The 13,735-nt window shown below is 42.1% G+C and overlaps 3 protein-coding genes across 3 annotated transcripts; all 3 read right to left on the reverse strand.

Moving 5' to 3' along the window:
- Positions 1 to 2,319: 2,319 nt before the first annotated feature.
- Positions 2,320 to 2,829, reverse strand: LOC148019654 (uncharacterized). Its single transcript, XM_087699610.1, has one exon. It carries the CDS (start codon positions 2,827 to 2,829, stop codon positions 2,320 to 2,322), a length of 510 nt encoding a protein of 169 aa, XP_087555736.1.
- Positions 2,830 to 4,210: 1,381 nt separating this feature from the next.
- On the reverse strand, positions 4,211 to 4,720 carry LOC148019655 (uncharacterized). The gene has a single exon (XM_087699611.1). The coding sequence runs from the start codon at positions 4,718 to 4,720 to the stop codon at positions 4,211 to 4,213; it is 510 nt and encodes a 169-aa protein (XP_087555737.1).
- A 1,383-nt stretch (positions 4,721 to 6,103) lies between these two features.
- Positions 6,104 to 6,613, reverse strand: LOC148019656 (uncharacterized). Its single transcript, XM_087699612.1, has one exon. It carries the CDS (start codon positions 6,611 to 6,613, stop codon positions 6,104 to 6,106), a length of 510 nt encoding a protein of 169 aa, XP_087555738.1.
- Between the last annotated feature and the right edge of the window lie 7,122 nt (positions 6,614 to 13,735).

Raw genomic sequence — 13,735 nt, forward strand, 5'->3', positions numbered from 1 at the left:
GAGGAGACCAATGCCCTGTAGACAATAGCAAAAGCTATTCAATACAAATTTCATCCAAAATATACTTGAACCTAAAAGACTTAACTTACGCAAAATATATATATATATAAACCTTACCTTATGCAGTAAAAAACCACGGAGTCAGATAGTTGGACATCCCTTTTTTCCAACATGGGCTTGTCCTCGGGAGATATACTAAGATATTCCTCCTCAGGTTCTGCAGAGACATTCACAAGAATCTGCCCATACACTTTGCCCATCCTCTCGCTGTTGATGGGAGCAAGTAATGCGGCTTTCCTCTTGTAAACATCGTCTTCAGTTTCAAGCACCTCCTAATTTTTTTCACTCAAGAAAGCCTCCTGCTGGGTGGCACCCCTTGTAGGGTAAAGGTGAGTAACATCCTCAACATTTAGCTTTTTCTCTTTCCTGGACAATTTTGGGGGAATGTTAAGGATTTCAAAGGCTTTTTGATCATTGGAAGGCAAGGGCCTCAGCACTTTGTCAAACCTATACCTGACTCTGCTAATGATGCTGAAATCTTTATTCATAAGGGTGATCCTATGAGCATGGGCGGCAGCAATGTAAGCGTCGTTCATGAAATCAATAACAAAATCTTCTGTAGCCTCTTGCAGGGCAAGAATGGCTGAGAGTTGCCACTTCTTATTTAGACCAGAGACAGTTGCCACTTGAGACAATCTATCAGAGATCTCTTTAACGACCCTTATAAAAGCAGCTTTTGGAATGACATGCTGTGTAGCCCTCTGGGCTTTCCTTATCTCGCTGAAACATCTCTGCATATAGAAGAACCTGGACTTCCTCTTTCTCTTTTGTGGCTTGGGAGGTTCAGTGGCTTCAGCAGATGTAGCCTCACGTGCCATTGTAGGGAATGAGTCTTTCACAGGGCAAGAATCACCCTTTGCTTCCTCAACTTCAGGAGAAGAAACATTTATAGAAGATTTAAGGCCAACACCAGGTGTAGGGGGGATTTTTGTTGTAAAATGCTCTGGGGCCTGTGATGGACCAGCAACAATAAACTTGGCAGGGGGCTCCTCCTCAGATTCATCAAATTTTAACTTTCTTTTTCCCCCACTATCCTTCCCATCCAGATACACTCTTCTTGCAGTTTGCTTTGTCCTTGCCATCCAGAAATGCAAAAATAACAACCAGAAGGACAATTCCAGAAATAGTAAATCACACAGGCTAATTGGCGGGAAAAGGGACAAAATGAGCAATTCCGATATGGCGCGATATGAACAAAACGAGCACGACGAAACAGTTCCCTTGCTCTGTATTGGACACCAGAATGCCGATACGGCGTGATATGGAGGAAACCAAGACTACGTATGGACGCCCTCGCTCCGTATTGGCAATGCCACAAGGGTGAGACGGAAATGCTGATACGGCGCGATACGGAGCAAACGAACCCAGCGGATGGACGCCCTCGCTTCGTATTGGCCTGGTCCGTATAGGTGAGACGAAAGTGCTGATACGGCGCGATATGCAATAAACGAGAATGGCATTCGGACGCCCTCGCTCCGTATCAGCACACCTCTTTTTTTAAAGTGATAGCCTCCAATTTTGTCATAAAAAAGGCTAAAAGATTTGGACTCTACATCGACAAAGTTATTCACTTTATCAAAAATGTTTGTGATATTGTATCTAAGTTGTACTTCATTTATATATTTTTATGTATTGTAAATTCTTGGCTTGGAGCTATAAAAGCCATTGCATATGTTCTTTTATTTTAAAAACCTTAGGAATCTTGCCTAGAATACATGCAACACATAAGGGCTTCAACCTTTGCTTTTGTATGGTCAAAATATTTGATTTAATAAAGGTTCAAAAGGGTGCAATTGGGGTTCTTGGGAAAAAATGGTTGAGGAGGTTGGAGCACGGCAGATTGTGGTGCCTCTTTAACTTCTCTCTTCCCTCTTTTCCAAAATTCTTTTTGTCCATCCTTCTTCTTGCTCTTCCTTTGTGCAGAAAACTATGGATCTTGAGTGTGTAGAGGAAGAGGAGGAGCCTCCTGATCTTGTTTCTTGATTGGTGAGGGTGTGTCTTGAGTATTTAGTGTGTGTGTATTCATGGCAAGAGAGGTGTATTTGCAGGTTTCATGGTGAGGAGCAAAGCTCCAAGCATATACTTTGCTGCTCGGTACCTTGGTTTTATGCTTTCTTGTGTGCTGGGTGAGAGCCAGTCATTTTTGGTTCCGTTGCCGGGACCGGGCTAGCCATGGATTCTGCAAAGTGAAGAGCAGGTGTTGAAGATCTTTGAAGCACCACAACAGGGAGCTACATGTAGATTTGTTTCTCACAGGCTCTATTTTACTGCAAGAAGACCCCTGAAGAAGACAAACGTGCAGATGGTGAGAATATGGTAGAGGGCAATGATGAGGAAAACCCACAGGAATGTGCAAAGGAGCCTCTTCCACACAGTAGGCACGACGCTAGGGACCCTGCAGTAAGACAGAGACTTCTGAGTGTACACGCAGGCGACGCTGTACACAACAACAGCCGTGGAGAGGAGGGAGAAGCCGAGCACGAGAAGAAGGTAGATAACGAAGAAGAGGAGGAGGCGGGCCCCTTCATGGCCGAGGTTCTCCTCGACGCGGGCATCAGTGGCAGTGGAGTGCGATGGGTCTGAGATGAAGGCCTCGTCATGACGGATCTTATGGACGATGGGGCCAGAGACGAGGTGGTGGGCAAGGAGCATAAAGGAGAGGGGGAGGATGAGAGTCACGGCGAAGGCTGAAAAGAGGCGAGCATGAACGCAAAGAAGCCTCTGCGACTCTGCGAGGATGCCTCCGAGACACCGCTGCAGCAGTGCCATAGGGGTTTCATCTCCCTCCTCCATCTCTTTCTCTCAGGGCCCTCTCTCATCATCCTCATCCACAGGCGACGTCTGCACGAGACGGCAACCAAAAAGAAGATCAGATAGTTTTTTTTTGCTTTTATCAAAACCTTAAAACCCTAAGGTTAACCACTCTATGGCAGGAAGGAGTTCACATGCAACACATTAAAGAAAATCAAGCATCCAATGTTCTATTTCTGTCTTTTCTTTGAATAAGCCAAGCATTGAATCAACCGGGTGGGAGAACATTAAAGATTATTCTGATGAAGTGGGAGTGCTACTTTGAAGATCTTTTGTGGGTTTTTTCACCTTTTTGGTGTCAAATTGGTGGATTTTCAATGTTTCTTCTTCATGGAGATAGTGTGTCTCCCAAAATCAGTGTTGTGGTATTCATCCTTATCAATATATTAGTTAGTGATGGGTGTTTGGAATTAAGAAAAAAAATTGATGTGAAGAGATAGTGGTTGTTGAAGAAGTGGACAAATGATCCATGGACGTGAGAAGAAAAGAGAAGAAGGATATGAAGTTTTTCTTGAAGATTACAATAGAAGTTTATTATGGTTCTTTGGTTCGCGGGAGCTCACCAATTTAAGTGTGGGAGGAATGATAGCCTCCAATTTTGTCATCAAAAAGGCTAAAAGATTTGGACTCTACATCGACAAAGTTATTCACTTTATCAAAAATGTTTGTGATATTGTATCTAAGTTGTACTTCATTTATATATTTTTATGTATTGTAAATGCTTGGCTTGGAGCTATAAAAGCCATTGCATATGTTCTTTTATTTTAAAAACCTTAGGAATCTTGCCTAGAATACATGCAACACATAAGGGCTTCAACCTTTGCTTTTGTATGGTCAAAATATTTGATTTAATAAAGGTTCAAAAGGGTGCAATTGGGGTTCTTGGGAAAATATGGTTGAGGAGGTTGGAGCACGGCAGATTGTGGTGCCTCTTTAACTTCTCTCTTCCCTCTTTTCCAAAATTCTTTTTGTCCATCCTTCTTCTTGCTCTTCCTTTGTGCAGAAAACTATGGATCTTGAGTGTGTAGAGGAAGAGGAGGAGCCTCCTGATCTTGTTTCTTGATTGGTGAGGGTGTGTCTTGAGTCTTTAGTGTGTGTGTATTCATGGCAAGAGAGGTGTATTTGCAGGTTTCATGGTGAGGAGCAAAGCTCCAAGCATATACTTTGCTGCTCGGTACCTTGGTTTTATGCTTTCTTGTGTGCTGGGTGAGAGCCAGTCATTTTTGGTTCCGTTGCCGGGACCGGGCTAGCCATGGATTCTGCAAAGTGAAGAGCAGGTGTTGAGGATCTTTGAAGCACCACAACAGGGAGCTACATGTAGATTTGTTTCTCACAGGCTCTATTTTACTGCAAGAAGACCCCTGAAGAAGACAAACATGCAGATGGTGAGAATATGGTAGAGGGAAATGATGAGGAAAACCCACAGGAATGTGCAGAGGAGCCTCTTCCACACAGTAGGCACGACGCTAGGGACCCTGCAGTAAGATAGAGACTTCTGAGTGTATACGCAGGCGACGTTGTACACAACAACAGCCGTGGAGAGGAGGGAGAAGCGGAGCACGAGAAGAAGGTAGATAACGAAGAAGAGGAGGAGGCGGGCCCATTCGTGGCCGAGGTTCTCCTCGACGCGGGCATCAGTGGCAATGGAGTGCGATGGGTCTGAGATGAAGGCCTCGTCATGATGGATCTTATGGACGATGGGGCCAGAGACGAGGTGGTGGGCAAGGAGCATAAAGGAGAGGGGGAGGATGAGAGTCACGGCGAAGGCTGAAAAGAGGCGAGCATGAACGCAAAGAAGCCTCTGCGACTCTGCGAGGATGCCTCCGAGACACCGCTGCAGCAGTGCCATAGGGGTTTCATCTCCCTCCTCCATCTCTTTCTCTCAGGGCCCTCTCTCATCATCCTCATCCACAGGCGACGTCTGCACGAGACGGCAACCAAAAAGAAGATCAGATAGTTTTTTTTTGCTTTTATCAAAACCTTAAAACCCTAAGGTTAACCACTCTATGGCAGGAAGGAGTTCACATGCAACACATTAAAGAAAATCAAGCATCCAATGTTCTATTTCTGTCTTTTCTTTGAATAAGCCAAGCATTGAATCAACCGGGTGGGAGAACATTAAAGATTATTCTGATGAAGTGGGAGTGCTACTTTGAAGATCTTTTGTGGGTTTTTTCACCTTTTTGGTGTCAAATTGGTGGATTTTCAATGTTTCTTCTTCATGGAGATAGTGTGTCTCCCAAAATCAAAGTGTTGTGGTATTCATCCTTATCAATATATTAGTTAGTGATGGGTGTTTGGAATTAAGAAAAAAAATTGATGTGAAGAGATAGTGGTTGTTGAAGAAGTGGACAAATGATCCATGGACGTGAGAAGAAAAGAGAAGAAGGATATGAAGTTTTTCTTGAAGATTACAATAGAAGTTTATTATGGTTCTTTGGTTCGCGGGAGCTCACCAATTTAAGTGTGGGAGGAATGATAGCCTCCAATTTTGTCATCAAAAAGGCTAAAAGATTTGGACTCTACATCGACAAAGTTATTCACTTTATCAAAAATGTTTGTGATATTGTATCTAAGTTGTACTTCATTTATATATTTTTATGTATTGTAAATGCTTGGCTTGGAGCTATAAAAGCCATTGCATATGTTCTTTTATTTTAAAAACCTTAGGAATCTTGCCTAGAATACATGCAACACATAAGGGCTTCAACCTTTGCTTTTGTATGGTCAAAATATTTGATTTAATAAAGGTTCAAAAGGGTGCAATTGGGGTTCTTGGGAAAAAATGGTTGAGGAGGTTGGAGCACGGCAGATTGTGGTGCCTCTTTAACTTCTCTCTTCCCTCTTTTCCAAAATTCTTTTTGTCCATCCTTCTTCTTGCTCTTCCTTTGTGCAGAAAACTATGGATCTTGAGTGTGTAGAGGAAGAGGAGGAGCCACTTGATCTTGTTTCTTGATTGGTGAGGGTGTGTCTTGAGTCTTTAGTGTGTGTGTATTCATGGCAAGAGAGGTGTATTTGCAGGTTTCATGATGAGGAGCAAAGCTCCAAGCATATACTTTGCTGCTCGGTACCTTGGTTTTATGCTTTCTTGTATGCTGGGTGAGAGCCAGTCATTTTCGGTTCCGTTGCCGGGACCGGGCTAGCCATGGATTCTGCAAAGTGAAGAGCAGGTGTTGAAGATCTTTGAAGCACCACAACAGGGAGCTACATGTAGATTTGTTTCTCACAGGCTCTATTTTACTGCAAGAAGACCCCTGAAGAAGACAAACGTGCAGATGGTGAGAATATGGTAGAGGGCAATGATGAGGAAAACCCACAGGAATGTGCAGAGGAGCCTCTTCCACACAGTAGGCACGACGCTAGGGACCCTGCAGTAAGACAGAGACTTCTGAGTGTACACGCAGGCGACGCTGTACACAACAACAGCCGTGGAGAGGAGGGAGAAGCCAAGCACGAGAAGAAGGTAGATAACGAAGAAGAGGAGGAGGCGGGCCCCTTCGTGGCCGAGGTTCTCCTCGACGCGGGCATCAGTAGCAGTGGAGTGCAATGGGTCTGAGATGAAGGCCTCGTCATGACGGATCTTATGGACGATGGGGCCAGAGACGAGGTGGTGGGCAAGGAGCATAAAGGAGAGGGGGAGGATGAGAGTCACGGCGAAGGCTGAAAAGAGGCGAGCATGAATGCAAAGAAGCCTCTGCGACTCTGCGAGGATGCCTCCGAGACACCGCTGCAGCAGTGCCATAGGGGTTTCATCTCCCTCCTCCATCTCTTTCTCTCAAGGCCCTCTCTCATCATCCTCATCCACAGGCGACGTCTGCACGAGACGGCAACCAAAAAGAAGATCAGATAGTTTTTTTTTGCTTTTATCAAAACCTTAAAACCCTAAGGTTAACCACTCTATGGCAGGAAGGAGTTCACATGCAACACATTAAAGAAAATCAAGCATCCAATGTTCTATTTCTGTCTTTTCTTTGAATAAGCCAAGCATTGAATCAACCGGGTGGGAGAACATTAAAGATTATTCTGATGAAGTGGGAGTGCTACTTTGAAGATCTTTTGTGGGTTTTTTCACCTTTTTGGTGTCAAATTGGTGGATTTTCAATGTTTCTTCTTCATGGAGATAGTGTGTCTCCCGAAATCAAAGTGTTGTGGTATTCATCCTTATCAATATATTAGTTAGTGATGGGTGTTTGGAATTAAGAAAAAAAATTGATGTGAAGAGATAGTGGTTGTTGAAGAAGTGGACAAATGATCCATGGACGTGAGAAGAAAAGAGAAGAAGGATATGAAGTTTTTCTTGAAGATTACAATAGAAGTTTATTATGGTTCTTTGGTTCGCGGGAGCTCACCAATTTAAGTGTGGGAGGAATGATAGCCTCCAATTTTGTCATCAAAAAGGCTAAAAGATTTGGACTCTACATCGACAAAGTTATTCACTTTATCAAAAATGTTTGTGATATTGTATCTAAGTTGTACTTCATTTATATATTTTTATGTATTGTAAATGCTTGGCTTGGAGCTATAAAAGCCATTGCATATGTTCTTTTATTTTAAAAACCTTAGGAATCTTGCCTAGAATACATGCAACACATAAGGGCTTCAACCTTTGCTTTTGTATGGTCAAAATATTTGATTTAATAAAGGTTCAAAAGGGTGCAATTGGGGTTCTTGGGAAAACATGGTTGAGGAGGTTGGAGCACGGCAGATTGTGGTGCCTCTTTAACTTCTCTCTTCCCTCTTTTCCAAAATTCTTTTTGTCCATCCTTCTTCTTGCTCTTCCTTTGTGCAGAAAACTATGGATCTTGAGTGTGTAGAGGAAGAGGAGGAGCCTCCTGATCTTGTTTCTTGATTGGTGAGGGTGTGTCTTGAGTCTTTAGTGTGTGTGTATTCATGGCAAGAGAGGTGTATTTGCAGGTTTCATGGTGAGGAGCAAAGCTCCAAGCATATACTTTGCTGCTCGGTACCTTGGTTTTATACTTTCTTGTGTGCTGGGTGAGAGCCAGTCATAAAGCGAATAAGGAACGGAGCCGAAAGACCATCGATACAACGCGAGAGTTAAGAAACGGAGAAGACGGAAGTCTTGTATCGCACCGTATTGGCAAGCAAGGCGGGAAGAGCTCGAGAAATGAAAAGTGTACACGTAGGAAAGATCACCACTTATATACCCACGTCAATCATGATACGTGTCGGACACGTGTCCGACGCTGATTGTGCCACGTATCTGCATTTATGGTCCATGTGCTACGTGTCAAGTAACGACCGGTCCACTTCTTTGCCACGTGGTTATCGGCCACGTGTTGGCCAACGGCTACTGCCACGTGTCGAAAACCAACGGATACTGCCAGGTGGCATAATTCCGCACCTACATAAGGGTGTGTTCCTCATCCGTACGTTTTTTTCGGTTTTTTCGGGAGCTCTGTTTGTATTGCTAATACGGCATGAGGGCGACTGTTGGCCTTCTTCGCTTTTCTCTCTTCGTGTCGTTTTGGAGGTTCTGCAGATTCTTCTTTCGGCTCTCCTCTCAAGCTCATTCTGCCCAAGCTCGTGTCACCACCGTTGTGGCGTTCGCGCTTCTTACTGGAATCACCGATACGGCGCGAGGGGGCCTATTTGTCTGATTCGTTTCTCTCTTATCGCGCCGTATCGGCAGAAGTTGCAAACATGTCTGAACCCACAGAATTCCTAGGATCCAAGGTTTCTCCAGGAACTGGTAAAAGAAGAAGGCTTTCAAAGGGCTCAAGGGCATCAACATGTGATTCTTTTTCCTCTCCATCCTCTGCCACCAGTGTGAGAAGGCCAAGTACATCTCTAGGGAAGCGAACGCCGGTAGTGAGAGGTCAAGGAGTATCAGAGCTCACTGATATCACTCTATCAGAGAGGCTACTTGATTTTATGCTTCAGAATGGAATGGATCTCTCATTCTATGGAGTTGTGAAAAATGTGTTTAATCCTGATTGGGAACTTGACAAAAATCTGAAATCTTGTGAAAAATATATTGTGGAGGACTTTTTGGAGTTTGAAAATCTTGTAGGTCCTTCTGTTGAAGTTGGCACAATTGAATATGTCCATGTTCCCATCGGGTCAACAGGAAATGAAAAGTTAGTATTTACTAAAAAGTGCAAGGCCCACTCTTTGGAGAGGTTTTATTCAAGAGACATATTTTGCTGCACTCATTCCAAAAACTGCAAGATGATGAGAAAATCTACAGCTTTTATTGTTTTCAGCCTTGTCAAATACCCTGTGAAAGCTGAGGAGCAACAGTTCGAAGGAGCAAAGTCTGCCAGCTTTTGCATATTAGATGATCTGATGGATGAAAAGGAAACAGAGGAGGTTGTAGATACAGATTTTGAGGCTTCTATTGCTGAGAATTTGGATGTTGCTCACTTCAAAGCTGAGACTATCATTGAGGAGAGCCAAGGAGATACAAACCCTCAACCTGATGAGAGTTCTCACCATATTGTTCCTTCCCTACCATGTATACCTTTCAAGGACGAGTACATTTTACTGTCAGATATTCAAAAACTTTTTAATCTCAAGGAAGATTATTGTCTTGCAATTATTGCAGAGGCTTCTGAAGCTGCACATGGGATAATTGACACAGAAAATGAATCAAAGGAAGAGATTCTGAAACTTGATAAAGAAACTCTAGATGATAAGTTTATTGATGTTGGTGAGGCCCTCTCTCTTTGTTTTGAAAAGGCCAAAGAAGCTGAGAAGGAGTTGAGTATTACTGATGAGGACTTCGATCGCATTCAAAGCGAACTCGGGATTTCCAATTTTGGAAGAGAGGAGCCTGAATATATTAAAGAATTGACTAACACCAATGAGACAGCATCATCAATTAATTTATGGAATCCATTTAAATTGGAGTACGATGAAAATCAAGTGGTAAGATAATTTTGAATTTGCTTTTACACATTGGTAGGTTTACATTTCATGCTCATTCAGTATGGGTTTTATTTGCAGTTGGAGATTGCTGATACAAATAACTTCTTGGGACGTGGCAAAGGATCGAGAGCTGCTAGTAACACCACCAAAGACATTGCACTCGGCCACTACTTGGCTAGGATTGACCCTGATTCCTTTTTTGTACTTCATAGTAGTTTCTCAGAGGATGCAGCATGGCCGATACTTTGTATTAAAGCTATTACAAGGCTTCTAGGTTTCTCAGGATTACAATATAATGCCCACAAAGTAATGTTTTTGGAAAAGACTGCAGCAATTAGGATTTTTGGCTACGGTCCAGGTTACTCTGCTTCTAGAGCAGGATACTTTTTGGCATTTTCATCCTACGCCTTAGCTGCAGACTGAACTGATGTAAAATCTAGAGCTGGCTACAAGAGAAAAAAATCTCTACGATATAGAGGAAAGATTCCTGAGGAGGAAGAGAATGTGAGAGTTTTGGAAAACTAGCTTTGTATATATTCTTTCTTATATATAAAAGTGTGATTGCTCATGTGTCATTGTCGTCTTTTATTTGCATTCTTTGAAGTTGTCGTCGAAAAAACCAGTTGAATAGCTCCTCCAAAGCATTGCTTTTTGTAACTCCTCCCCCATGACTTGTGCTTCAAAAATAACTTGTGCGTGCTTGATAGTGGGATTTTTCCATGCCTTGGTTGCTATAAGTTGCTAAGGGGCCATGCTCCTCCACAAAGAAAGGTCCATGAATATGAAGAATATGCTGCAATACAAAGTAACACAAATTTTATACCAATTGAAAAACCTATCAAAATAAGCCCATATTAAATAATTATTACTTTACCAGATAAAAAGTGATATCTTTTTCTCCCCATGCCTCTTTTATCGCCTGAACAAGCTTTGTGATTGATCTTTTGAACTCTTTCGCATATGTATATGTTGTCTTATGTTGCCTGAGGAGTTTCAGAAAAACATCAAGGTCTATCCAGACCTCCATTCTAAGAAACGCAAGCCTTGGCGTGCTTGCAACATTTGTTGTGATCTCACATAGATCTCTCCAACACTCCCAAGCCGCATTCACCTGCCTTCCTAAATGGTTTCCTAAGAATCGTCTAGCTTTTGAGCCTCCCATAGAGACATTGGCCAAGATATCTCTTGTTTTTCCTGAAAGTATTGGATCCTTTCTCAAGTGAGCTTGGCCCCCATGAAATCCCATTTTCGATAGCAATGCCTCGCATTTATCAATACACTCATCTGATAAAGATAATGGCTTAATGGAATATGCATAGTCAAGATGCAACCTGAGAAGCTTATCGATTATTCTAATCTCTGCATGCAAAGTACAAATATGAACATTCTTAAGAGAGATGGAAAGAATGGGATCCCAGATGTCTTCTATGTTTTTAAATTTACTCAAATCTATAGAGTCTCTTTTTGGGGCTCTTCTTACTGGTCGCAAACTACTCCAATCTTTGGATCCAATACTTTCCATGCAATAAATGCAAGGATATTTTGCATTTGCACCATTACAGATTCCAAGCATACATTTGATAGTTTTCAAATCAGCACTCATATGCCATTCCACATTAAATTTACCAACCCCATCAACTACCAACATTTCGGCTTCACTTTGAGACTTAATGATATTTGGAATACGTGTATGGTTGAACAACCATTTCAACGTATAATGATTTTCAATTGGTACCTGGGCTGCACCAATCCACCAAATCTCCATCTCGGATTGGATCTTATGCGATGGAGCTTTGCCCTCGCCATTGCCATGGTCCAATGGCATGTTCATGAGGCAAATGCTAATTCTTTCCATCTTCTGTCCCTTTTGAATCTGTGCTTCATCCAACTTCAAGGCAAACTTTAGAACACCATAACTTTCTTCTACTGTGATTTTATACATGTGAACCATTGCAATTTGCACCTTTTTTAGATCAACCCATATATTGTTAAACTCATTGTAATAAAAAATTGCCTGTTTTTTTTGTTTTTGTTGAGTGTTGAAATGACTTGTTTTTTGGCTGATTTTTGTTGTTTTTGAGAGCTGAATGGTTGATTTTAAGGGATGATTGGTTGATTAGGAAGTGGATTGAGAGTGTTTTAGATGATAATGATTGTGTTTTGGAAGATCATGATGTTTGTTGGTGGTTCTGTGATGTTCTGATAGGTTCTGATTGGTTCTGTATACCTTCTGTTTTGTTCTGTTTTGTTCTGTTTTGGTCTGTTTTGTTCTGATTGTCTTCTGTAAGGAGGGAAGGAGTATTGATTGATGAAGAATGAGATATTGTGAAAGCTTGGTGAATGGTTTGTGAGAGTTTGGAATGGTTTGAGAGTGAGTTATGAAGTTTTGATGACCTTCTGTAACCTTCTGTAGGTCTTCTGTAGAGCTTCTGCTTCTGTTCTGCTTCTGTTCTGTCTCTGTACTGTAACTGTTCTGGTACTGTTCTGTAGACTGTTCTGTAAGTGTTCTGTGGAATGTATGTGTGATTTTGGGAAAGTTTTCTAGCCTTGGAAAGAGGTGAATACAAGTGAAAAAGAGCTGAAAGAAGTGGAAGAAGTAGCTGCTGAAGACTCAAGAGAAGACTAGAGTGAAGTGACAGTAGTGAGCTGTGAAGAGACACTGTAGTGGCTCTGGTGACCTTTCATATCAGACATACCTCTTGGGAGGGGTATCCACGACCTAAGAGTGATTATTGAGAGTAATTTTAGAGAGATTGTAGAGAGGATATGATGTATTATTGATGGAGTGAGTGAGAGAGAGTCAGAGATAGCCAATTCTACTGAAACAGAGTGATTGTATATGAGAGATTGAGAGAGAAGACTATGAAGATATTGAAGATGAATACTATGTGATGTATTTCCATTCAAAGATGGTGTATTTCTTTGCTTTCTTTGTGATATTGATGGATTTTATGAAGATGTTGAAGAATATGGTTGATTCTATTAAAAACCGTGGGAGATTTACATGATGCTGCATGAAGATTTGTTGTGCCTGGTGTTCTTTTCTTCATTGTGATCATATGAAACATGATAAACAAGCTTGTTGATGTTACAAGATAGATTTTCTTGCAAGAGAATTCCCTTTTCCTTGGTGTTCCTCTCGGGGCTCCATGTTTTTGGTGCGCAGCCGGGGAAACTTGCCATCAACAAGCACCAAAAGAGGCTAAAAATGAAGGAATTGGCATTGCTAAGAAGAGAAGAATTCAATGGATGATTGTAAAGTTCCTTCTTCCACTGAAGAGTTGGAATTCCTTATAATCAAAGCCACTTTCCATAAGAAGTTCATCCCACAATGGCGGAAACATATCACCATCATGATGCATGCTCTATGTGGTGGGCAGTTTCCTCTTCCTATTAAAGCAGCAGAAACTTGCATCTTGGTGGCAAACTGTTTGGGAACAAACTGAAGAACAGAAACAGAGAGAATGAACATCCATGGAAGATTTGACATTCATTGAGAAGTTTCCAGACAACATCAAGTGGGAGATTGTGAAGAAGCTTCAGGAGTCTTGGTCTGTAGAGGTTCACAGGGACAAGAAGGAAAAGAGTTGGAATTTGTTCGTGGATGCTCAACAGCAAGATACATGGGATGCTTGGTGTACTGATAATCTTCTGTTTGTTCAATTAGCAACCCACTGGAAGTTGGTAGACAAAGTGTTTTTCACAACATACACTGTTGAAACCATCAGAAGCTGGCACTACTATGATGATGGCACCACCACCATGCTCAGACGTATGCATTTTGACACCTTCAGAACCGAATACCTTCCTCTGTGTAGTGGCATGAAAGCAGAATTTAGGGACGTTGAAAAGAAAGAAGTAGAAGAAATGTTGGCAAGAGAGTCCTCCAGAGACTGAAGCCTTCTGTTAACCCTCTGTGGAGCACTAATAACATAGTGGAGCCAACCCCCTGATGAATGACGCAATAAAAAGGCAA

Source organism: Lygodium microphyllum, chromosome 19, assembly GCF_053477565.2.
Source record: "Lygodium microphyllum isolate KBCC chromosome 19, Lygodium_microphyllum_v1.1.10, whole genome shotgun sequence".
NCBI classification, from domain to species: Eukaryota; Viridiplantae; Streptophyta; class Polypodiopsida; order Schizaeales; family Lygodiaceae; genus Lygodium; species Lygodium microphyllum.